Source organism: Glycine max, chromosome 13 (genome assembly GCF_000004515.6).
Source record: "Glycine max cultivar Williams 82 chromosome 13, Glycine_max_v4.0, whole genome shotgun sequence".
Lineage (NCBI taxonomy): Eukaryota > Viridiplantae > Streptophyta > Magnoliopsida > Fabales > Fabaceae > Glycine > Glycine max.
The window spans coordinates 43,682,155-43,707,878 of NC_038249.2; the positions used below are offsets into that span (position 1 = coordinate 43,682,155).

Consider the following 25,724-nt stretch of genomic DNA (forward strand, 5'->3'; position numbering starts at 1 on the left):
TAAAAATCAAAGAAATCAACATTATAAATTTAAAAATCTAAAGATATAAAAATTGTAATTTAGCCTGTAATCTTAACAGATATTACGACAACTTAATGACTATGGAGAAAGGTAAAAGCGGTTTAGCATAGGTGGTGGACAATTAATAACAATGAAGCACAACTAATGGCTAATGAAAACTCAACTTCAGCTGTATCGGCGGTGCAGTAAACTTATCTTTACGGTCCAATAAAAATATTTTCTAGTATAGAAAAAAAAATACTTTGAGTCGAATTTTCCAACTTTCAGTGATTAATAGGGCTTGATTTATTTGTGACATTCACTTCATATTCAGTAGGATGTTTCATTTCATGCCATCTTTTCTTATAGGAGTAACGTTTTCGTTATTTTGCAATAATTCTCCATCTTCTAGAATAAAAAGTGACTTGGTTGGTTAAATAGAATACGAGAGTATCAAAAACTCAGTTATTGATTTTTTATTCTTATGAATTAAAATTAAAAAAAAAACTGACATGACACTGAGAAAACAATAAGATGAGGAAATAATTCAATTTATTCATCCGCATAACTTATTTTCGTCAAAATATATATAAGTAATTATTGTTCAAAAAAAATTAAACATACACTTAGAATTCCATCTCATCCGATGAGTGAGAAATTTCTTAAATACAATCGAGTGATAAAATAAAGTCGATTTTTAATAATTCTTTTTATACATGTAAAATTTTTAAATCAAATATGAAATTACATATTTACGAGATCAAATTTCTTCCATCGAATCAAGTTGGGATACTCACATGTTCAGATGACCCGCAAATCCAACCTGACCCAAATGGATTGGGTTGGATTTTTTAAGTGTTTGAGTCGAATCCAATCCAATTAAATTTGATACTGAATGAGTTTAGTAATGAATTTTGTATTTCATATCCATGATCCAACTCAACCCGAACATATATATTATTTTAATAATAATAATAATAATAATAAAAAGTAATTTTTTGAGACCATTATTAAAGAAGATATAGTACTAGATGATTTTTGTTATGCCATGGATCCCGAGCCTTCAATTTGTTAATGTACCAACAAAAAATATGACTAAATATACTTCATAAAGATTATATTTTAGTGTTTTGGTTGTATTCACATCTGTTGGTTGTATAACAGTGATAACTCTCTAAGATTTTGGATTATTTGAAGGTTTTCTAAATGGTAGATATTAATTGAGATTTTGGATTACATTTCAATTGTTTTTAATCGAGTATACTTCGTTGTTGATATTTTTTCTTTTATATTGCACGGCTTGTCTTAAACAAATGACAAATAGAAGTTGTGCTGGAAGCGTCGATGCCTCAAGTCCTCTATCATCGCTTACTCCTCCTCGATGTCCTATTGAACCTGCACTCCTAAAGCTCCACCACTAAATAAAAAGTGCCAGATAAGTATTGCCGCAAACCATATAAGACTAATAGTTCAAAATATGAAACAATTAATTTAATAAAGCATGCGGAAGACTATACAAAAAACCCTAATAGGCAAGTTGATAAGAAACCCAACCCAATCCAACAGTGTACACCCCAAAGGGGTCTAACAGTGTGCATGAGTAATCCACACTATATGAATAAAAAAAGTTTGATTATATTTTTTTGATTTGTAGAAATGAAACTCAAATATAAGGATATCTACAATTACAACAACTTATATACATCGTTTAACCAATTGAATTACACTCATTTGGTATCAATTTGATTATATGAACAAGTTGTAAAGGGACAATGTTTTTATAAGAATGAATTATTTTTTAAAATCAAAAACATGTTTAGAATATATTGTATATAATAATATAATGGCTAAGTTACAATTTTGATCCCTTTAATTTCTCAAATTTATGATTTTGGTTCCTTGAATTTTAATTGTAACATTTGATCTCCTAATTTTCTAAATTAGTGGTTTTAGTTCTTCTAAGAGATTATTAACAAATAATTTCAATTTATTGAGTTATTAAGTTAATTATAAATCAATTAAAATCATTAATTAATTAAAAAATTATTAATAATACTAATCTTTCATAACATTGTGCTCCTCCTCTTTTCTGTAAACACTTCTTCCACCTCCACCTTCGCGTCGCATGCAACTTCTCCAGCAAGAATATCACATTAGAATTAATAATCTTTAATTAAAATTTTTTAATGATTAATAATTTTTATTTAAGTTATAATTAATTTAGTATCTCTACTAATCACAATTACTAGTTAATAAAGTAAAATAATAGTTTATGAAAATTAACCAAATTTTAAAAAATATCAAATAATAGTTAATGAAAAAGAAAAAAAAAACTCAATATTTTTATTTAAAACATAATATCCGAACGTACCATGTATTATTACTTGCATGGCATGAAGAAAGGACGAGTTTAATTCCACCGGCCCCTAATCTATATTATATATATGTCTTGAACCCCCAAAAGACAAATGCTACAAAGGTTGTCAAAGATGCATTTAGTTTAGTTTAGATACGGTTTAGCATACAAACATGCATGTTTCATGTGTGTTTCTGGTAGTGTTTTGTTTTTTGCATTGGGTAGGGGTGAGGCCCTTCCCTTTTTTCTGTTTTCAGATATGTTAAACACTTAAAGCCCCCGCAAAGAAGAAACAGAGAGTGAGAGAGAATTGCAATGACATTACTTAAAATTGAAAGTAAAACAGTTTCCTCTGTAATAGTAGAGTAATAAACTACCCCTTAAAGCTTTAGAAAAAGATTCCTTTCCTTACATTTGAAGACAAAACTGATATTTGGAAGCACAAGCATAGTAGATAGTACTCCCAAACGGGTGATATTGCCTTTCCTAATAATCTAGTGAATATGTATTTTTCTCAGTTACAAAATTCACCAATTACATCTAGCCATCATCAAATGCACATCCTTAAGCTCTTTACTTTACTTGGGCCTAAATGCTGTCTCCACGGGCCCAGCTTGCCTAGCCAGCTGCACAAACAAAAAGGAACACTTAGTTTTTTTACCACACTCCCTAAGACAACAAATAATATGCATACAAAATTCCCACTCACATGAAAATATGTTTCAAGCTTCTTTCTCAGTGTTGCATATTCTTTCTTCATTTGTTGGAAGCTCCTCCTGCATCTGCATGTTCACACACTAACAAATTTGGTATCTAGAATTTTAATTTTTTATATGTTTCCTATTTCTACCCATAATGAAGGGCATTCAATGAAATGTTAGTTATTCCCTCGAGGAAATGTTGGTGAATGAAAATTAGGTTAAAGCTGGATTTACCCTTCTCCATTTCTTGCCCTGCAATATTCCATAAACAGAGTGCATTCTGCTTTCACCTTTTTGGCTCCGATGCTGCAATGCAGCCCATAACAAAAAGAAAACTCATCAAATCATTGGGATTCGTTGTTGTTGTATCATATAAAGACAACAGAGTACTATGTATGTGCCTGCTGATATAATAATAATCACTTATTGTCATCATTAGGTTTGTTTACCTTGAGCTGCTTCCTTTAAACTGGTGCATAATTGTGTCCAGCTTGTTGAAATCCACTGGGTTCCTTTCCCTGCCATAAGCAGAGAGAGGAGATCAGGAATGACATGACCCAAAAGCATAAAAATATTGTCAAAGGTATGATGAAGTCAGTTACAGTGTGTGGTCCAAGTTAGAGATGAGCCTGGAGGAATCACGGTAGTAAAGAGTGACAATTTCTTCAACGAAGTTAGGATTAGCATCATCCTGCAATTCTTCCAGTTGGATAAACTGCTCATCCAGATATCCCTGCAATTAATTAAGTCTTGTGTAACAAATAAAAAGGAATAAAAGAATACGTATGCCATTCATTCTCTTTGGTTAATTCAGTTTACAATGGCAAACATACCTGATCAAAGAGGGACTGTTTCATGGCAGCAACTTGCCTGCGGGAATTGATTTTGTCCATTATTAGAAAATATGTCAGAGAGAGAGAGAGAGAGACTATTGTAGTTAAAAGTTGAGGTGGGAATGGAATGGAATGGAAGTGGGGATAGCAGGGGTTTTATAGAACCTGAAACTTGTCCTGTGTGGAGGGTTGTTAGAAAAGAATAACGTATTAACATGCATGCACTTAGATTAGAGTGTAACACTATCATCTAATCTAATGATAGAATTTTATGGATTTAAAATAGGTCTTTTTTAAAAAAAATAAGTCTTATCTTAATTATATTAAAAATGTAATGAATTGTGATTTTTTTTTTACAATGCAAAACTTAGGCATCTTTATTTATAAGAGTCCTAAATTATGATTCTTTGATGGTGTAAATTTACACTACTAATAATGTATAAAACTCAAAATTTATTTATGTAGTTGGCTGAATTTATCTAATAAAACATGTCTACAATCATTTTTTATTAATTGATAATATTAAACTTTTTAAACTAACAATCCATAAAGATCAATTTATTTACTGATAAAATAATTCCTGCATGAGCCTAGTCTAATTTAATACACGAACAAACCTAATAGATAAGCAAGCTTTTATATGCACAAATTGATAGGTTTCATACATACTTTACTTATTCAAACAATTTTTCAGAAAAAGTCATGGATTTAACATGAGAAAATATTTTTTAAAATTATTTTATTAAGTATTTTGGTCTAAAACTATCAAAATAGTTTTTTTTTTTATCAATTTTATGATTAAACTTATGTCATAAGCTTTATGTGATAAGAAATTATAAATTATGTATTTAATTTCGTTATTTTTTTTGTGAAGTATTTAATTAATTACGTTATTTAATCAAACGCATCCTAAATATTCCACCAAAGTACTTAAAAGTTAAAAATATAACTTTACGCAAGTAATTAAACAGAAAACAGGCTTAATACTTTAACTAGCACCATTAACAACAGATATAGTACTTGTACGGAACACTGCGGAGCATCATTTGAGATTTGTTTATTTATACCTAAAAAGAGCACACCGAAGATTGAATTGATAACATACCAGTAATGAAGTTCGACTCATTTAAGCATTTATTAATTCAAATTAAACACGTATCATTCAGCATTTGAGATGAAAAAAAATAAGGCTAAATATATTTTTAACACTTGTAATCTTTGCAAAAAAAAAATAGTTTTTAAGGCATTTTAAATAATATTTTTTGATTATTTAAAGTGTTATCTAAAATGTCTTAAAAACTAAAAACAAAAAAAAAATTACAAGAATAAAAAACAAAAAAATACTAACTTGCAGAAGTAAAAAAAATGTATTTAAACTAAAAAATAATGCACCAATATTTTAAATTAGTATTTATTTTAAATTATATCAGACTATCAAACAGTATATACATACTTAGAGAGAGGAAAGATTAAATTATACAACTATAAATACATTTAGCTCATATATTATTAATAACTTTATATAAAATATTTTTTTTTTATTGATATCTAACTGCTAAATTAGAACTACATATTTCTTTGACTATTCGTGTAAAATTGAATAATTATAGTTATGTAACTAAATTTTTACATATTTTAAAATTGATATTATGTCCATTTTAATGTATATCAGTGAAGCATTGCATTATTTTAAATTAATGTAAGATTCTGTAAATATGATTTATAAAATAAAAGCTTTTAACCCAACAATAAATTTTGAGATAAAATTATTTAATAAAAAGCTAATAAATAGTGTAAGATTCATGAAACTTATAGCAATGTAATATATATATATATATATATATATATATATATATATATATATATATATATATATATATATATAATATAATATAATATAATTAAATATGTCATTTTATAAGCTTTAGGTAGCTTAAGTTAGTTTTAATTTTATAAAATTAAGGAAATTAATTAAACAAATAAGTAATTTAAGTTGCATATAATTTTTTTTAATCAAAACTTTAACAAGATATTTCCAACTTAAAAATTTAATTTTATTTTACAGAGATATTTCCAACTTAAACAAGATTATTTCTATGGAAGATATCTATTATTTAACTTGAAAAATTAACAAATTAAGGGTATTTTATAAGAAAAATACTAATGACATTACTTTTGTGAGAAGTTACTTTTATAACTTATGATAATAAAAAAAAACAATCTTTTTATTGAAAAATAATTTTTATTTAAAAAACAACAAATGGACCCTCTAAGATGTAAATACATATTTAACTTCATCATTATACTCAACAATCCACTATGTCATCACTATGTCGCACCACCCAAATGCAAATTCTCCAAAAATGAGATAAAGAAAGATTATGGAGGGAAGATGAAGATGCAATGACATATTCCCTTCTAAAAGAAAAGAAGAATAGTTAGGGTGAAATTCTTTCCCTTTTTAATAGGAGACATATACCAAATTAGCATATGTCCTGTGCTCTCAACTCAAGTTAGTTGATTGAAGCAACAGAAAAATTAATTAATCTCCTAAAACAATATTATTGGGCATCGCATGAGACAAAGAATTTATCCTCAAAAGGGACCCCAAAAGATCGCTAACGGCCATAAAGCATATAAATTACAAAATCTTACAATAGAAAATCATTTCCTTTTATTGCTATAATTTCTATCATCTTATTACATTCATTATATAGGAATTATATGTTTTAAGGAGTAAGGTTCTTAGCGTGGAGAAGTTGCAAGTAAGAAAAAAGATGGAGAATGTTGTTGATTCCATGAAAAGATATTTGCCAATATTTAACTGAGATATTTATATGATATAATATACTTAATAAAGGTCCAGGTACATATGAAATTTACTCAAGAATAATTATTATAAACATTTTATTATTAATTTTTTAATCTTACAATATATAAAATATAATTATTTTATGCTAATTAATTTTTATCTAACTTGGTTTTTAATAAATTTATGTTACATATAATTAATTTTTTTTACCTTTATTTTTCCTTAATAACTTTTATAAAATGAAAAAATATATAAATCTAACCATTGAATCATGTGATAACATCTTGATAATTATGTATATGTAAATTTTAGATAAATGCATATTCATATGTTATAGTCAACATTTACTTATACATGTCATATACATTAAAATAAAATTGATTGATGGAGCAATAAATCATTTTTAAATTTTATGAAATTTTGTATACTTAATTTACATAACGTGAACTTTTGAACCAATGGTTCGATCAATAAAATTCAATGTTTATAAAAAAGTATTAAGTAAAATAAGTTAAGTATTACTTACTCTTAGAATAAGATGTTCCTTTTTTTATCATATTGCGAAATTTGATTTATTCATAATTTAATTATAACTACACTAATAATATGAACATACATCTTTATTAATTACTGAAATGTTTGACTTAATTTTTTTTAAAAAAATATTCCTTTATTATTATAGATTTGAATCCTCTTTTTGAGTGAAAGCATTTATGAGCTATTGTTCTTGAATAAGAATGTTTTTAGGAGCTATTCTTGAATGAGATTAAGAGTTATACTCATTTTCATTAAGTAACATGTCTTATCCTAAACTTATATATTACATATTTAATTTAATTTTTAAAATTTTAATTTCTTTCAAATATATTTTTTCATTTTAATTTACTAACAACAAAAAAATTATTTCTCAACCATTTCAAACCGTTATCCTCTTATCTTTATCCTTGTAATTGATTTTCTTAATCATATTCCTCTTTTAATCCACTCCTTTTGTATTTATATTGCCAATAATAAAAATAATCTTATATTAGTATATAAATTCCATGTTTATAATAAATACAAAATATAATTTATATGTTCAAAAATATTTTATTACAAATTTTAATTGTTATAATTTGTATATTAGAATATTTATTTATAATAAAATTTAATTATATAATAATAAATATTTATCTTATACACTATACATACTAAAATACTACTACTTATAACTATAATTGAACATAACTTGAAAATTTTCTTTCTACGTTTTAGATTTACTTAACGACAAATGTAAGATTATATTCACCTGCAAATCTAATGATTCCGTATTTAAATTAATATATCATAATGTAATTGTACGTATTCTCCATTGTGTTTTTTCTTTTAAAAATCATTTCTTTTTTTAATTCGCCATAGAATCATTACCATTTATCTATCCTTAATTTATATGATCTTTATTTGGAATAAAAGCAATAAAGATCACCACAGAATCTTAGGAGTTGTTATGATGTCAATAAAAACATTTATTATCCTCTAAAAAAAACATATTACGATTTATCTATCCTTAGTTTTATTTGCTGTAAAACAAAAAATATTATAACCAAAACCTAAATAAGTCGTCAAACATTTATCACTATTTTCGTTTTTTCTTCTTCTAGTATTTTGTTGTTTTTTTTAAAAAAATAAATTAAGTAAGTTGGATCTTAAAAATTCAACAAGTTAGGATAAAACTCATTGATCAACTCAATAAACTTACAAAACTACTATTTACATAGTATTCACAGTAAAATTTTCACAATAAAAACAAAAATCGAACTCACGTTCTTATAAGATATGAGTAATTTTTATTATTTATTAATTAGTAACTAAACCAACCTTTATTAGTTTTTATGAATATTTAATATTTTTTTATTAATAAAAATTAAAGATAACATCATAGAGTTTATAATACCTACGCACTAAGTTCATTTAATTTAGACACCTTAGTTTACTAGTATTTAGTATATACATTCCGCAAGATAAATGTGCAGTTTTATATAACTAACATTAATAATAAATAAATATTTCAATATATAAATTATATTTTTAATTTACAATGAGTAACTTAAATTGTGTACAGAATGCATCAATTCTATCGAGTAACTTAAATTGGTGTCTATTGTAAATAAATAGCTTTATGAAGTTTATAGACTTTATCTTCATTTCCTATAACCTGAAAACATCCAAGTTGATAAACTTGAATTTCATTTTTGACAGCTAAAGTTGGATGTTTTCATCCAACAAATTATTTAAGAACGTTGATTTTACATGAAAATAGTAACTTAAATTTTTTTAATTATATGACAAAATTAGATAACAGTGTAATTTAAATGTATTTCAATTATATTATTAAAATATATGTAATTTTTTTAATCATGTTATTTGTACGAAGTATTCACTTGGATGACTAATCTACATATGAGAATGTAGTTAATCATCTTTTGTGTGATTCTTTTTTTTAATTATGTTTTTTTTTAATCAATAAGACTTAATCCGAGATCTTGCTTAAAAAAATTAAGTTCAGTATTACTCGGATCAATGATTCGTTCATTCTTAAAATATATGTATGCTACATATTTATTTATTAAATAAAAAATTCATATTATAAATACTTTCCTAAATCACCTGCAATGCAATACCTGCTAACCTAACTAATATAAATGAAATCATCCATGTCTTTTGTGCAAGTTTTTTTAAGAATATAAAACAGGACAGTGACCTTTTTCAATCCACATGTTGTTTGTATTCTCTGTTTAAATAGACTGACTGCTTGTTCTTACTTATCCATATATTTGTAAGTGTTTCCCTTATTTAGAGGACCATAGAAAAAGAAAATGAGTGTAGCCCAGAACACACTAGCTTTAATTTTATACAAAGACTTAATTCGATTTTTGCAAAATAAATGTTTAAATAGGGGCAACCAGCAATATTTAAATGTAAGTTAACATGTTATTAAGCAGTACTTGAACTACTCCGATTGCTGCTCTCTTCTTTAATAATTAGCGTTCTTTTCAGACCACGTCAGATTTCACTGTAGTGGGATATGGTGCGCAGAGAATACCAAAGAGGGGAATCACTGTAACCAAAAGTGGGGGGAAATTAACAAGGAAAAATTTCAATGATTGACATAAGAATTTTGCATTGCACCTCGGTAGTCCTCGTCATTTCTTTCTCTGCAATTTCAGCAAAGCAAAATGTTTTAAAGGAGAAACAAGTGTTGCAGAAGAGATTCTCTTTCCATTCTATCTTTATTCCTAATTCATGTGCCACAGTGAAGTGAAAAGACAAGGGATTATTTGATCTACACTACAATTTAACCACCTCCCTTTTCTTCAATGATAGTATAGTTTTTTATAGAACAAATTACATGGACACTTCCCGTCATTTCTTGATATTGCACGTGATACCCTTGTCTTTTCAGTGTTTATAATAATACCTTAGTCCTTACAGTGTGTAATGTGTTTTTTTAAAGAGAAAGTTGAAGTTAGTATAATTAACATATTTCAATATAGAGGTTAAAAAGAGAGAAGTATGCAATATCAAGAAATCATGAAGAATCTCGGTGTAATTTACTCTTTTTTATCTGTATTGTATTGTATTGTGGTCACATCTGCTCCTTTGTAAAGAGCCAAAAAGTCGAATGTTTTAGGTGGGTGGAAGAGGATCAGAATCTGGTGTCTCTCGGTCATTTTTCTAGTCCGGCACATTGTTTATTTTTTTTCCTTTCTCTTATCACTATCTCCTATGTTGATAAGAATCCCACCATCACCATGGACAATCATCAATCTCTGTATGTGAAAAACTGATAACCTAGCGGGTCCATATGAAAATTACATCAGCAAGACTAGTAGTAGTCACGTATAAGCTATCTCGGGTATGTACCATTTCAACCAACAACCATACAGAGTCATATTCATTGTTACCAACATAAATTAAATAACCAAAAGAAATAAGAACAGACGAATTTACAAAATAAGTACTGCACATGGCAAATATATGATGACTTCAAAACCAGTATTTGAATTAGCCTTTGGATGTCTATTTTACTAAAAAAATTATTTCAGACACAGTAAACTAAACAGGTAATAGTCGCCAAAACGAAAGAACCTTTAATTAGTAAGCATAACACATGGTTAGAATCTTAACATATGTTTCAGGTTCAATCTCATATCACCAGAAAACTTTGTCTGCGTCTCCTATTACATTGAAAAGGACGTGATTGGAGAACATAGTGTCTCAGATGGATCGCACGTCAAAGAAATAACTGCTCATCACACTCACAGGAGCTGAAAAAAGCATAACAATTAATTGTTTCTTTTTTCTCTCATCAAGAAATGAGCTCTGATAGAATAATCCAAGCCTGTGGGAATTGATGCAATCATGGAGAGGTTAGGTTAGCTGAGGTTGCTTTCTCACTTCTCAGTGGCTTTAAGGGGTTATTCACTTATTCTTGTCTGGAAGCATCAATTATACTAATCATCTTCAGAATCCACTGTGTGGAAGACACTGTTGAAAGCAGCTAGCATGGCTACTAAAGGAAACTTTTCCTCTGTCCGTCAAAATTTTATCCGAATGCATGAGACAAGATCCTTGTAGCAGCAAACATGGAAAATGAAATTAAAGGACCCAATAATGATGATTGGGCCACCAGCAAAGAGAGATGGCCAAATCAAGAAAAGTAAGGCCTTGTGAATATCAACCTTTCCATAAAGGATATGATATATACTAGTCTCTTGTCAAGAAATGAGGTACCTATTGCCAATAAATGCATGCAGTTGTTTTCATTTTCAAAAAGAATACGATATAGTTACATACAATATGTTCCAACGCTTTCTCATGTAAAAAAAAAACTGTTTCTTTCAATTTTTTTCCATTGAAGCAAACTGAAAATTTTTCTTAAAAATAAGATTTGTTGTATTTTTTTACAAGAAATTGTTTCTTAACAATAAAAAATAATCTTTATATGGCACATTACACTATCATAATTAAATGAAAATAAAAAATATAAAAGTATGAATTTCTTGAAATTTTATAAAATTTATTATAATAACATTATAATAATGTGAAGACCATAAAAAATACTGTTAGAACCAAAAAATAAATTAAGAAACCATTTAAAAAATTTCCATCGGCAATGCTCTTAGTTTCAAAAATTACACCGATATAAACAAAGATAATCGTATCAAACTGCAATTGCTATGCAGCCATAACATATTTAGATTTGTCATGTTCTGATTAGGTTTTCTACTGGAATAACATATGATGACTCATTGATGAATATTGAAACGTAAATGGAACGTTTGTCACTACAAAGGCAGATTTAGGGAAAGTAAATTCAAAGTTTCCGGCCAAAGATATATTTATAGTATTTTTTATCCCTTCAAAGTTCCTATCGTATTATTCATTGACTTTCTAATAATAGTAGACTAATTATTGAAAACAATAGTTTGAAAAGTAGTTAAGTCGGTTAATTTCAATTAATAATATTATAGATTTAATTTTGTTTCAGAAATACCCATAGAATTAAATAATTTAAGTGGTAGTTATATTTTATGACATTACTCATAAGATAATTTTCTCAACTAATGAATTAAAAGTATAAAATAAAATTATTAATTAATGCATTTAAAAATGATTATTGTTTTTATATTTAGGAAAAAAAAACGTTTTCGTTTGTTTCTTATATATAAGTTTGGATTTAATATTTCACTATAAATAGATTATGAAAACATTTTCAGATCATTGATAATTAATGTTTTAGATCAGGTAAAAATTAAAGACAACATGAAATAATTATTCACATTTCTAAAATGGAAAGATTAAAATTGTTTTTATTGTGAATATATAAGAATTGTTATAAGAAATTTTGTAAGACTAAATTGTTAAAAACATAGAAGGACTACTAAATTTTATAAAAATATTTTAAAATTTAAAAAACTACTAATTTTGCAACAATTTTTTATTTTTGTTTTCACACGTTATCTAACTTTTAACCTTTTATTTCTTTCTTTCGAGTTCACATGTTCTTCATTTCTCTAGACTTTTTTTTTTGCCAATTGATTTCCAATTTTTCTGTATTCTCTTACACATTTTCTAAAAACATTAACTTGTTATAAAAAATTGTTAAAAATGTAAAAGGATTATTAATTTAGAAAAATATTTTCATACATATTTCTTATTTTATTTTAAATATTCATAAAATTGTATAAGAAATTTATTTTTTAAAAATTTGAAAAAACTAACTTATGAAAAATTTAAATATTTTGTAATTATTAAATGTGAAATGATAAAGTAATTCAATTATTTTATAACTACATTGAAAATAAAATAATAATTTTATAATCTTTATAGTTTATGAACAATATTTAGAGTAATTCAAAATGTAAAAATTAATTAAATTAAATGCACAAAATTGAAATAAAATATTAATTTTTATGGAAATACAGCATCAATTATTGTCCCGTCTTTGACCATTAGTTTTCCATTTTACAAGTCTCAAATATTAAATTACTAGATTTTAAACCATGGGATGCACCAGTTTGTTTAAAATATATATGTATATACATATAAATAAAATTATTAATTTTTAAAATATTTAATAAATTAAAAATATAATTACATTAAAATTGGGGAAGATGATTAATTATATTTTATTTAAGTAAATCGTATCTTAAAAATTCAAGGCTATTGAAATTTATTACGATTTGTTTTTTTTCAAATAATAATAGCAATACATTACCTATATGAAAAATATAATTTATATATATATATATATATATATATATATATATATATAATAAATAGGAATGAATAATATATAATTATCCAAATTTGAATGTTATTTTTTCTATTGTTGACATTAGGTTAACATGTACTTAATTTTTGTATGTTTATAAATAATTATTTTAATATATTTTCTGTTAAAATTTAAATTATTTTAAACTTTCTTGTAAAAAAAAATTTCATCATGTCTACTACTAATGTCTTTTAGTTTGTTGTTATTAAAAATATTATTATTATTATTATTATTATTATTATTATTATTATTATGTTTTAATTAAAAAATTAATGGAATTATTTAACTATATTAAATTATTTTAAGTGTAATTATATATATATATATATATATATATATATATATATATATATATATATATATATATATATATATATATATATATATATATATATGAGAGAATCTATGTATGAGGATACATCTGTACCTACAATAGGTTTTTATAAAAAAAATATATTACAAGGTGAAGATATAAAGTATAGATTACATTTTTTTTTTTTTATATGAATATTATATATTAACATGTATTATTTTTTTTTACTCTTGTTGGTTCAACTATTTTTTTAAGACAAGATTATATTATTAATAATAAAACTAGTAAATAACATAATTTATGTCAATAAGCAAGCTAAAATTACAAGTACAAAATCAAAATCCTATTATATAAAATATACAACTCAATACTGGTGGTACAAAACTCTTTAGATACATATCAAATATTTCTATCTTCTCTTAAGATAATAAGAGGAATAATATATTATGACATTGATATTTTAAGAGGAATAATATAGGATGACATTGGTATTTTAATCCACCTTTCATGCAATAACAACAATAGTATCAACTTATAATACAACTCTTGAAAGATTGTCTCTTATGTCATTCTCCCTTATTATGTTTTTGGCTATCTACTAACAATTTTCATGGCTTGTTCCCCATTGACTATTATCTGACATAATAACAACTTTATCTCTGTTATGTTAAAAGATACAAAAACCTGCATTTGTTTGCTAGTCACTTTCATTTCTTTGTTCAACTATGAAATCAGACATAATATTATGACGTAGTTATAATATCAAATATTAATAGAAGATTGAATTACTTATTTGATTTCGTCCGTATAATTTCACGATTTTTATCTTTTTTTATTATTATAAAAAAGAGAATTTAGATATAAATTATAAGGACTAAAAAAATAGGTTTTAAACCTATAAAATTAAAAAAGAATTAAAATGTAAATTAGGGACTAAAAAAATCACTTTTAGGAACTAAAAATGTAAGAATCATTAAATTATAGGGATCAAATGAGTATTTTAACCTTAATAGAAATTAAAAATAAACAAAACTAAAATGTTAATCAAAAGAGAAATAGCAAGAAATCGTGATAAGAAATAAAAATGAAATCCAAAACCAACCAAATGAAAATAAAAGAGACTAAAATACTTACTCTTTTAGCACTTAGTTCAAGTTTATACAGAGAAGACAATCTACCAATTTAATGTCCAATGATATAAATAATAATATAATTACTATTTATATAAAATTAATAGATATAAATAGTATTAAATGTAGAAAAACTAAAAATCATACTACTGGTATCTGTAACTATTTTTTGTAATCAAATTACAGTTTATAAACGACAACCGTTACTTATAAATATAAGACATGAATTATAAGCTATTAATTGGAGAAATAAACTGAGAAAAATTAAAAGCAGTTATAAACAGATTTCTCCAAATTAAAAGACCATGGGTAGTGATAAATAAATGATAAAAAACTAAAAGACTAGTTGTAAGTTATAATAAGCTTTTAATTAAAAACAATTTTGAAAATAATCTTTATATATATGTAAAGTGATTATATATAGGGATAATGTTTTTTTATTTTAAGACATTATAAATTTATTTGACTATAATATATTTTTATTTTATTATTTTTTAATTATTCTATTTAACAAATATATAAAGAAACATAGTCATATTTAATTTCATTAAAAATTAATTATGAAGGATATAATTTAATATTTTTTAATTTAAATTTATTCAATTATCCAATGTTAAATTAAATATTAATTTTAATATTAAGTAGTAACATTTTATTTATTATATAATTTTTTTTACATTATTATTTTAGTATAGAAATTAAAAAAATATATTATTATGCATGTGTATATATATATATATTTGTATAATCCATATTTAAAATTAATTGCCTTCATATATTATAAATAATAATAATAATGATAATTATTATTATTACTTTTATTATTATTATTTAAAAAATATAGCATGAAACCAACGGGAGTTGTAAGATTATAAAAAAATGTAATTGTTCTAAAATGTTTAAGTATTTTTTTTTAAATTACATTGAAGCAAATCAATGTTTGTTGTTAAACTAATAAAAAAAATCTAATGATTCTAAAATTCTCAAGTGTTTAAATCAATGACTATAGAAAAATTAATAAAATAAATCTAATAGTTATAAAGTGTTTAAAATATTTTTTATTTTTAAATTGATACTATATTATTTATTTAGTATTTTTTTCTCTATTTCAATTTAATAAATATAAAAGATAATAATTATAATAATAGCAAATCATTTAAAAAAAATTAATAATCTTTCATTATTTTTATACCATATTAAATCATATCAACAATTGTTATGAAATTAAAGTTTTGATCTGACTGCTAAAAATATTAAAGTGAAGATTACTTAATTAAATAAAATCAATAATGATTGTTAAATTAAGTTTTGATTCCACGATTCTATAAATTTCAAGTAAAATTTACGTATTGATAGATATAAGACAACTAGAAAAGTTTCTCTTATAACATCTTTTGGCCCAAATCATTTTGTCTGCACAAATTGACATTATATGGTCCGTCTATCCAAGATCGATTACCCTTTGGAGTGATTATAATTTATAATGCTAAACCATCATACACAATAATTATCAGACTCCCAATACATACTTAGGCTAACATTTGAATATTGACTAGTGAGTAGTGTGACTAGGCAATAAACAAAAAATTTTTGACCCAACTAGAATCTAAAGATTTAGATGGTACAACCCTTATAACAGAGACGGAAAAATTGGTACATATAAATGTGAGCAACATCAATTAGCAGTTTAACACAGCGCGTAATACATAAAAATGGGTAACCACACAGCACATCCACTGTGGGAGTTCAGAGGCAGGCATAATACATGGTGCTGGCTCCTGGCTAGCCAACTATTATGACTCAAATTGGATTACCTTTTAACTCGTAAAGAGCTTCTTAATTAAGATAAATATTTAATTCATAACTTCAAAAAATAAATTTATAAAGAATTTAAAAGAGAAAGTTAATAAATAAAAATCAAGATGTGTAAATGAATTTTAACTGCGGTAGGTATTTATAAAAAATAAAAATAGCAATATCCAAAATGACTCTAAAAATAACCAAACCTAGAGGAACAGAACCTCTTTATTTAAGCTTCATTTGTTTACAGTTAGAATAAGTATTTTCCAAGAATTGATCTAACCTGATCTACGTACCACCATATAACTTGCTACTAATTGGAAGATTAAAATGCTAGGGATCAGGAAAACAAAATTATATATGATAGTACAAATGAAAAATGACCAAAAGAAGGCTTAATTCTGCTGCTGTCTTCACCGGACCTTACAAGCTCAGACAGCTTGAATTGCGTTGTCCTTGCCATTGTTTAAATCCGAAGTACCAACTGGAGCATTTGCATGGAATGCTGACTGCCTTGAGGGCTCTCCTAACAACTTTAAGGAAAGAGGGGAAGGCTCTCTATCACGTACCTTTGCTTCCCCAATGCTTAGATGAGACATTCCCACAAGTTCGTCAACATTAACAGGTTCCTTGGGAATGACTGGGATTGGCTTGTGGATCTGATGGTGGGATGTCTCTCCTCCCTTAACTTCTTCAAACGGGGGAGCCACAGTTGATGGCCACATGGGAAATGGAACAGGTAAATATGCAGGAAAGAATCCATGAGGAGCCATTGGTGTCAGTCCGATTGATCCCATCATAGTTTCATTGGTCTGTTGCGCATTTTCTTGAGAAGTAGTCTCCATGGGTTCAAATTCTGATTTGAGGGAGAGATTTAATGAAGGCTGTGATTTTCCATTGCAAGGTTGTGAGTTCTGGGAAGGTGGAAGCAACACTTGTTCTTCTGGCACAGAAGGTTGATCTGAAGACTGACATATAATCGAAAAAACAGTTAGCTAGAGAGAAAAGCTGAGAAAAAATACTGCGTTTACACAAGAACTCGTAGTCAATGTCCAGCTACAACAAGAATGATCCCATTTGCTTTCATTAGCAAATACAGATTTCTCTAAATGTGTCACAGTAATAGAAAAGTTTATCTAAAGCAACAACAACCAGTGTCAAAAAGACCAACACAGTCAAGGTGTCATCCTGTCATGATACTCAAGCAAAACAAACCAAAAAGGACATGACATGTAGTCAAAAAGGAACTTGAAGTGGGATGTAAATAACAAAAAACTTTTAAATTGCTTATAGATTGGTGCTGATGTACAAGCAAGGATGACACCAATTTCCTTTTTTATATTATTAGACAACATGTAGAAATAAGGATGTGAGCATGATTGCCCAATTAGATATGATGAATGAAGACCAACCATATCTGGAACCATGTCAAAAAGACTGGAACGTCTCTTTCTCCTGGTAGCATGACTCTGCCGGATAAAATACTTCTGGGCATGACTTGCTACTTGAGTAGGGGTCCTTGATACAACAAAATTGCGTGCTATCCCACGCCAGTCTCCTTTGCCTAGCTTCTGGAGACCAATTAAGAACAGCCGATGTTCTTCTTCAGTCCATGGAACACCTAAAAACAAACAAAAGTACGTACTGAATAAAGTAATCCAACCATCAGAGACAAAAGGGTTCTAGGTGTGCTTAATGAATCGGCTGTTCTCGAGAAAATGCAATAACCCAATAAATGCAACATAGAGTTGAGAAGCTGTGACATAAAAAGAGGCAAGTAGCAAGGTAGCAACAATTCTAGGTTGGTTAATAGGTATGACTTAATGGGATTAGAACTGGATATCCTTGTTGCAAGAGTCAAAGATTAAGATTTCATGTAACTGAAAATTTCCCTAGAAATGGTACCAAGTTAAACAAACTATGTTTTACAGAGTACAGAATATCAAAACTAATACACACGGCTCAGCCAAAAATTGCTATGCACCACCACCTTAGGATATATAGCAAATAATCAACAAATTGATGGCTTCAAATTGGGCAGAAAAATCTCAATAAATATTTGTCAACAAATTCCATCACTAGAAAACACATTGTCGAGAAATTCAATGCTTTACAACAATGACCATGAAAGAAATGATGCAGTCTTGTAGGTGAAACATGAAATTAAAAATTTCAAAAGAAAAATTATAAAAATAATGAACATTCATCATTTGATTGTAAGTTTGCTTTGAAAATATCTCAGGCCTTGCCCTGTATGATTTTTTTAGTAAACTAATAACGCATTAAGTATCACCCCTTTCAGAAGGGGATAATGACCATTAACCAAAAGTCATGATTATGTCTAACTTAAAAGACAAACATAATAACTAATTACAGCACCAACTCGGTGTTCAAGTTTCAGGCTGTTCATGATTAATACACACTACATAGTAACTAATTTTTTGCCACATATACAAAAAACATGAACAAGTATGCAACAGCGATACACACAATAGTACTTAAACTGGTTTTAGAACAAAACGGCAATTTGACTCAAGCATCAAACTCTTGAGTCTAGTTTCAATGGATTCCACATGACAGAAGAAAGGCCGGAAATTTTCAAATAAACATGTTTACTTCTTTGTTTTATAATTACTTGCCACTTAATGGGTGCCCCTAAATTAAATGAATGGTGTGAAGGAGTATACTAGTCAATGGAAGAAATCATTATTATGAAATGATTTAAAAATCCAAGTCCATGTATGTAAACATTCCCTTGCTGGGCACTATAAATTGAACCTGCTGTGAGCTCCCAGCCGTCTCAAAATATATCATGCATGCATAAAATAAATGGTTCAAATTCATCCAAATTACCCCATCCATGAAGCACAACATTAAATAATACCAAAAAGAGCAAAGTATGGTAAATGAATGCAAGAAACAAACAGAAGGCGAGGAAGAAAAACAAAACTAACACAGGAAACATAATGTCATGTCATGTGTAGCTAACCAAAAAAGAAAATCCCAATACCGAAGTTGAGACATACTGTATGACATGATTTAATAAAAAAATTTAAAAAAAAAGGTTAAGAAAAGGAGAAATGAAAAGAATGAGAACCTTTTTTTCTATCACCGCGGCGGTTAGCGAAGGTGGAGACATGGGCGGGGTCATCGGACAAGTAACCTTGGGGAGGGTCGGAGCATGGGGAGCTTGGATTGGGGGATGAGGGGGCGGCGGCGAGGTTGGAAGAAGAAGGAGATGAATGGAATTGGTGATGTGCGGCGGCGGAGGAGAGGTTTAGGTTGCCCATGCTGGCGCTCTTCTTAATGATTGATCCATCCGTCAGCCTGACCCCGAAAAGCTTCACACCTCCGCCCCCACGCGAAGGGCATGTCCGGGAATTGTGGCCGTTGTTGCTGCAGTGGGAGCAACGCCGAGTCATGGAATTATGGGTTCAAGAGAAAGAAGGATAGAGTGCATCACACACTTCACAGCCTTCGATTGGATGGGATTTCAGAATATCCTCCTCCAGCTTAAATCTCCGATTCTAATTTAACGGCTTTTATTTAATGCTTAGCGGAACGCGTTCTATCGCTTCTTTCGTTGCCTTTTCTTCCAATCTCTTCCAATCTATGCCACTTACTTTCCTTTTTTTATGCATTCATCTCAAATTAATTCATTCTTTTCTTTTTCTATAATTATTTCTATTTTTGCCTTTATATACTATCTATTTATTAAAAATAATAAATAGATATTTTCTATTCATTGTTGCTTTGAACAAAAAAAACCTTACTCCATCAATTAATAAAAATTCACTGATAAATATATAATTTTTAACGTAATTATTAGAAAAATTAATAAATTTATTATGAATGATAATTTGTGATTGGACAATTTAAATGATAAGTAAAAAAATAATTACTTGGTTCGATTGTTTATAAAAAAAAAATCTCAAATTTAGTTTTAAGATTCTTTCATAAGTCCATAAATTCTCTTTTAGATTACAATTGTTCTTGATTATAAAAAATAATAATTTTATTGAAACGGCATGAGTGGACGGTGTTGTTCTGATGGCACAAACAAGTCCAAAGAGATGGTTTAGAGGGTGGGTAACGGATGGATCAATCAGGAAGAAAAGTGCAGGCATGGAGCCAATGCTTACTTTTCTTTCTTTCTTTTTTCAATTTTATTGTCAGCAATCACTATTTGGTGAAGAGTTTGTATTCTTTTATTTTCCAATATTATATGCATAGCGTTAAGAGTTTGCTTATACAAGACGCATTTATTTGGAACAGAATATATATATATATATATATATATATATATATATATATATATATATATATATATATATATATATATATATATATATATATATATATATATATATTGTTTCGGGTTACTTTTTACACAAGAAACAAGTTTTTAGAGATAAGAAAAACTTAAAATCTAAAATTAGAAGTTACTTTCTTGTGTTTTTGTGTTTTAGGTAATTGTTTTTAATTCTCCATAAATAATTGTTTAAAATAGCATTAAATATATGCATCAATTAGCGTCATGTTATTTTCAAATTTCTCGAATTCAAATTTTAAATAAGTAATTGTGTTAAATAATTGCAAAGTGTGAGTAGTTGATAGTGATCTAACTCAAAGGTGATTATTTCAAGAGAATGATACATATGAGCTAATAAAAAAAAAATTTAAATATAAATAACAAAGGCAACATGAATATTTGCAACTTTTTTATTATAGAAATTATTCATTTGTATAATTTTAAGGGAAAAAAAATCTTAAAGTAAGTCTTTGTTGAACATCTCCAAACATAAGTATATTTTATATAATTAATTATAATAATAATTGATAATTAAAATTTTGATTTTTCACAACTAATCTAAACACTGTTTAAACAATTTTTGCTATATATTTACACTATTTTGTTCATTCATAAAATATTTATTTTTATTTGTTTTAGCTTGATTATCAGTCAAAAATGATTGTAAGAGTAAATACGGATACAAACTTTATCAGTATATCCTTCTTTTTTTATTTTTTACAAAATCAGTATATCCTCCTACGGATGCATATCAACTAATTTTAAATGTTGTTAATAATTATTGTATAGTTTATCTTATTTTAAAATTTCTTATTTTAATGAAATGTTATAGATAATTATTATGGACCGAGAATTAGTTTTATTATCAAGGACCAAAAGCTTATGAGAATATCTTAATGTACTAACAAAGAATTTAAGGTCTTAACTATGATGGTATCAAACAAAAAAAAACATATAAAAAGTTTCACTCTACTTTTTTTTTTTTAAAGCTTGACTCTTTTAGTCATCACCCAAATGGTATCCGGCAATTTATCTATATATGAATAAGGGTTTATTAATAAAAAAAATGGATTAACATTTTTCTTACACAACCTTTATATGTAAGATTAACCAATTATTAATGGATGTTAATTGTTTAGTTTTGACTAGCGATATAAATATTTGTAGCATCAGTATTTAATCCTTTATCTATCTGTTTATATATATATATATATATATATATATATATATATATATATATATCTTTTTTTCTTACATCCTCTATCAATATATACTATTCAACTAATTTAAATGTTGTTAATAATTATTATATAGTTTATCTTATTTTAATAAAATGTTATAAATAATTATTATCGACGGAGAATTAGTTCTATTATCAGGGAATCAAAAGCTTATGAGAATATCTTAATATATTGTCAAAGAATTTAAGATCTTAATTATAGTGGTATCAAACCAAAAAAAATTTATAAAGTTCCACTCTATTTTTTTAAGCTTTGTTCTTTTAGTCACCTCTCAAATGATATTCGACAATTTATCTATATATGAATAAGGGTTTATTAATAAAAAAAATGGATAAGCATTTTTCTTACACAATCTTTATTTGTAAGATTAACCTATTATTAATGGATGTTAACGGTTTAGTTTTGACTAGCGATAGAAATATTTATATATATATATATATATATATATATATATATATATATATATATATATATATATATTCTTATATCGATACTATTCAACTAATTTTAAATGCTGTTAATAATTATTATATAGTTTATCTTATTTTAATAAAACGTTATATATAATTATTATCGACCGAGAATTAATTATATTATCAAGGACCAAAAGCTTATGAAAATATCTTAATATATTACTAAAGAATTTAAGTTCTTAATTACGATGGTATCAAACAAAAAAATTATAAAGTTCCACTCTATTTTTTTTAAGCTTGGCTCTTTTAGTCATCAACAAATGATATACAACAATTTATCTATATATGGATAAGGGTTTATTAATAAAAAAAAAATGAATAAGCATTTTTCTTACACAATCTTAAGTAAGATTAACCAATTATTAATGGATGTTAACTGTCTAATTTTGACTAGTTAGCATCATCATTTAATCCTTTATCAATATATATATATATATAATATCTTTTTTTACATCCTCTATCAATATATATACTATTGAAAAACAAATTACCCGGCTTAATATGGTAATGAAAACTTTGAATAATACGATTACAAGTGTAAAAACGTTTATGAAAAAAATACGTTAAAATTAAATTATTTTGTGTATATTCAATTTTATTTATCAATTACCAATTTCAATAGTTTAATACAAAAGGGCGATTCCGCAATTATCGGGAATGGATGGTGGTGAGTGGTGTTTTGATTGTAGTGAAATGATTTGGAGGTGTTTGGATCAAATTAGAACTCTAGAAAAGGCCAATTAATGTCCTTATTTATGGATTAGTAATAAGACACGTGAAATAGATGGTGGGCCCCAGCTACTTTACGTGGGGTTGACGCTATTCAACTCACGTTGTTTTTTTTTTTTCCACCTAATCCATTAGGAATGCTTCGTTTTTTTTATTAGATAGGAATTTGAATCGATTTATTTTAATAAAAGAATTCAAATTTACAAAACTATTACTACAATCTTAACAAAACTGTTATTTTCACAAAGTCAAAACAGATTTTTTTTATAGATAAGAAGTCTAAACAGATACAGAAGTAAGACAGGGATAAAAGAAAGTACTACCAGGTAAAGCATTGTTACAAATTAAATTTAAATAGTTTAATAGATATTTATGTGTACATTAATTATTTTTTGTTACTCATTTATTAATGGGATGGGTTAAGTTACAATGTAATGGTACATGTTGTACTCGCATATTGAAATTACTTGAATACACAAGGGAAATAAGGGACTAAAATAAAAAGTATTTTAATAAATATATGTTGATTATACTGAATATCCATATAGATTCATAGAATCCGTCAATAATTGAGTAAATATGGGATATATTTTCATGTGCACCATTAAATTATATTTACTTATTAGTCTTTATTAACACAATTTTATATTATTTTATAATATTGCTTACACAATTGATGTATAGTATCTTACCATCATCAGTATATTTTTTTAAAAATCATATGTCATCTGCATTGAAAATAATCATGTCCATAAGATTATTATGGACACTTAAATTTTATTTTTCAATATTTAATGTAATTATATATTAAGACCTTGAACTTAAAATCTCTAGTAAAATTGAAATAACCTAACATAAGAGGTAATACTCGTGCAATGCACGATAAATTTGAAGGGAGATTTTTATAAAAAAATTAGATATAAATTAGCAATTTATTAATTTTTCTATTATTAAAAAAATATAAAATATATTCAAATTTTTACAAAACATAATTTATTATAATTTTAAAATGAAATTGATTAAATCTTAATTTAACTATTGTATTTCATTAATTCCCAGTACAAATAAAGCATTTATAATATTTTCTAAATTTTAAAATTTCATATAAGTATTCATAACCATTTTAAAACACTTAAAACTTATAAATTGGAATTAAAACAACATATTATAAAAAAATGGATTTAAATTGATTATAAATATTAATTATATTTTAAAATTTAAAGTTTCTAGAAAGAATTTATAAAAAAAATAATTAAAATTAGTACATTAAAAAATATTTCTAAATGATCAAATAGTTATCTACTTTACTTTTATATTCAAAACAGAATTTATCACAATTTGAAAATGAAATTTATTAAATTTTAATTTAACTACTTTACTTCATTGTTTCCCAGTATCAATAAAGCATTTGTGATATTTTTTAAAATTTTAGATAAGTATTCATAGATATTTTCAAACAATTAATATTTATAAATTTGAATTTAATTTTATATTCTCAACTATCAAGCTTCAATAAAACATTTATAAAAAATTAAATAATTAAAATTAGTACATTCAAAAATACTTATTAATTTAATACTCTATTAATGCATTGAAGATAAAATTAGTGAATGATGAAAAAAATATAAATTTAAGAATATGTATTTTTTTAAAAATAAAATGTATTTAAATGCTTGAATGTTAGTATATTTTGTATCAAATATCTTGTTAATTAGTGTTGAATTTAATATGATGTGGTGGATCGATATATTCAGTGCATGCGATGTTTTCTAACATTGGAAAGACAGTATATTTAATTTTTCAAATAAAATTTAAATATTTCCCATTTTAATTATGATTGAATTAGTAGTTATTTAAAAAAATTTTGACTTTTTTATATATTAAATAAATATAACTAAATTTATAAAATTATTATCTACTTTACTTTTAAAAGATAAAGTCAATTAAAAATTGAGCCCATTTAATTGTAACAAATTCACAACAATTATATAAATATTAATAAAAATTCAAATTCAAATAAGTTATAAGTATTATCATTTATTTATATTAATAAAATTTATATAAAAACTTATTTGTCTGATATCATTCATTAAAATATATCAATAAAATTTTATATATTTTTTGTGTGGTAAATATAAAAGGATCCTCTAACTGACCTCAGCATCAAGCTGCCTTGCCGTTGGTGTCTTTTTTAGGTCTTTTTCCCC

General features: G+C 25.9%; 2 protein-coding genes across 2 annotated transcripts; both read right to left on the bottom strand.

Moving 5' to 3' along the window:
* Nucleotides 1-2,662: 2,662 nt before the first annotated feature.
* LOC100800310 (histidine-containing phosphotransfer protein 4) lies at nucleotides 2,663-4,013 on the bottom strand. Its single transcript, XM_003543574.4, has 6 exons — nucleotides 3,891-4,013; nucleotides 3,660-3,790; nucleotides 3,507-3,575; nucleotides 3,292-3,363; nucleotides 3,066-3,138; nucleotides 2,663-2,982 (listed from the first exon to the last, which is right to left on the bottom strand). The coding sequence occupies exons 1-6, from the start codon at nucleotides 3,948-3,950 to the stop codon at nucleotides 2,935-2,937; spliced, it is 453 nt and encodes a 150-aa protein (XP_003543622.1). The 5' UTR covers nucleotides 3,951-4,013; the 3' UTR covers nucleotides 2,663-2,934.
* Nucleotides 4,014-16,962: 12,949 nt separating this feature from the next.
* Nucleotides 16,963-20,381, bottom strand: MYB62 (MYB transcription factor MYB62). Its single transcript, NM_001248772.2, has 3 exons — nucleotides 19,860-20,381; nucleotides 18,175-18,383; nucleotides 16,963-17,730 (listed from the first exon to the last, which is right to left on the bottom strand). The coding sequence occupies exons 1-3, from the start codon at nucleotides 20,182-20,184 to the stop codon at nucleotides 17,194-17,196; spliced, it is 1,071 nt and encodes a 356-aa protein (NP_001235701.2). The 5' UTR covers nucleotides 20,185-20,381; the 3' UTR covers nucleotides 16,963-17,193.
* Between the last annotated feature and the right edge of the window lie 5,343 nt (nucleotides 20,382-25,724).

Coding starts and splice junctions, on each gene's coding strand:
- MYB62 (NM_001248772.2), bottom strand. CDS start 20,184: ATGACTCGGCGTTGCTCCCACTGCAGCAACAACGGCCACAATTCCCGG. Junction 18,384..19,859: donor CCGCGGTGATAGAAAAAAAG/GTTCTCATTCTT, acceptor GTTTGTTTTTAG/GTGTTCCATGGACTGAAGAA. Junction 17,731..18,174: donor TTGACATGGTTCCAGATATG/GTTGGTCTTCAT, acceptor ATTATATGTCAG/TCTTCAGATCAACCTTCTGT.
- LOC100800310 (XM_003543574.4), bottom strand. CDS start 3,950: ATGGACAAAATCAATTCCCGCAGGCAAGTTGCTGCCATGAAACAGTCC. Junction 3,139..3,291: donor AGGGCAAGAAATGGAGAAGG/GTAAATCCAGCT, acceptor GTGAACATGCAG/ATGCAGGAGGAGCTTCCAAC. Junction 2,983..3,065: donor AGCTTGAAACATATTTTCAT/GTGAGTGGGAAT, acceptor TTGTTTGTGCAG/CTGGCTAGGCAAGCTGGGCC.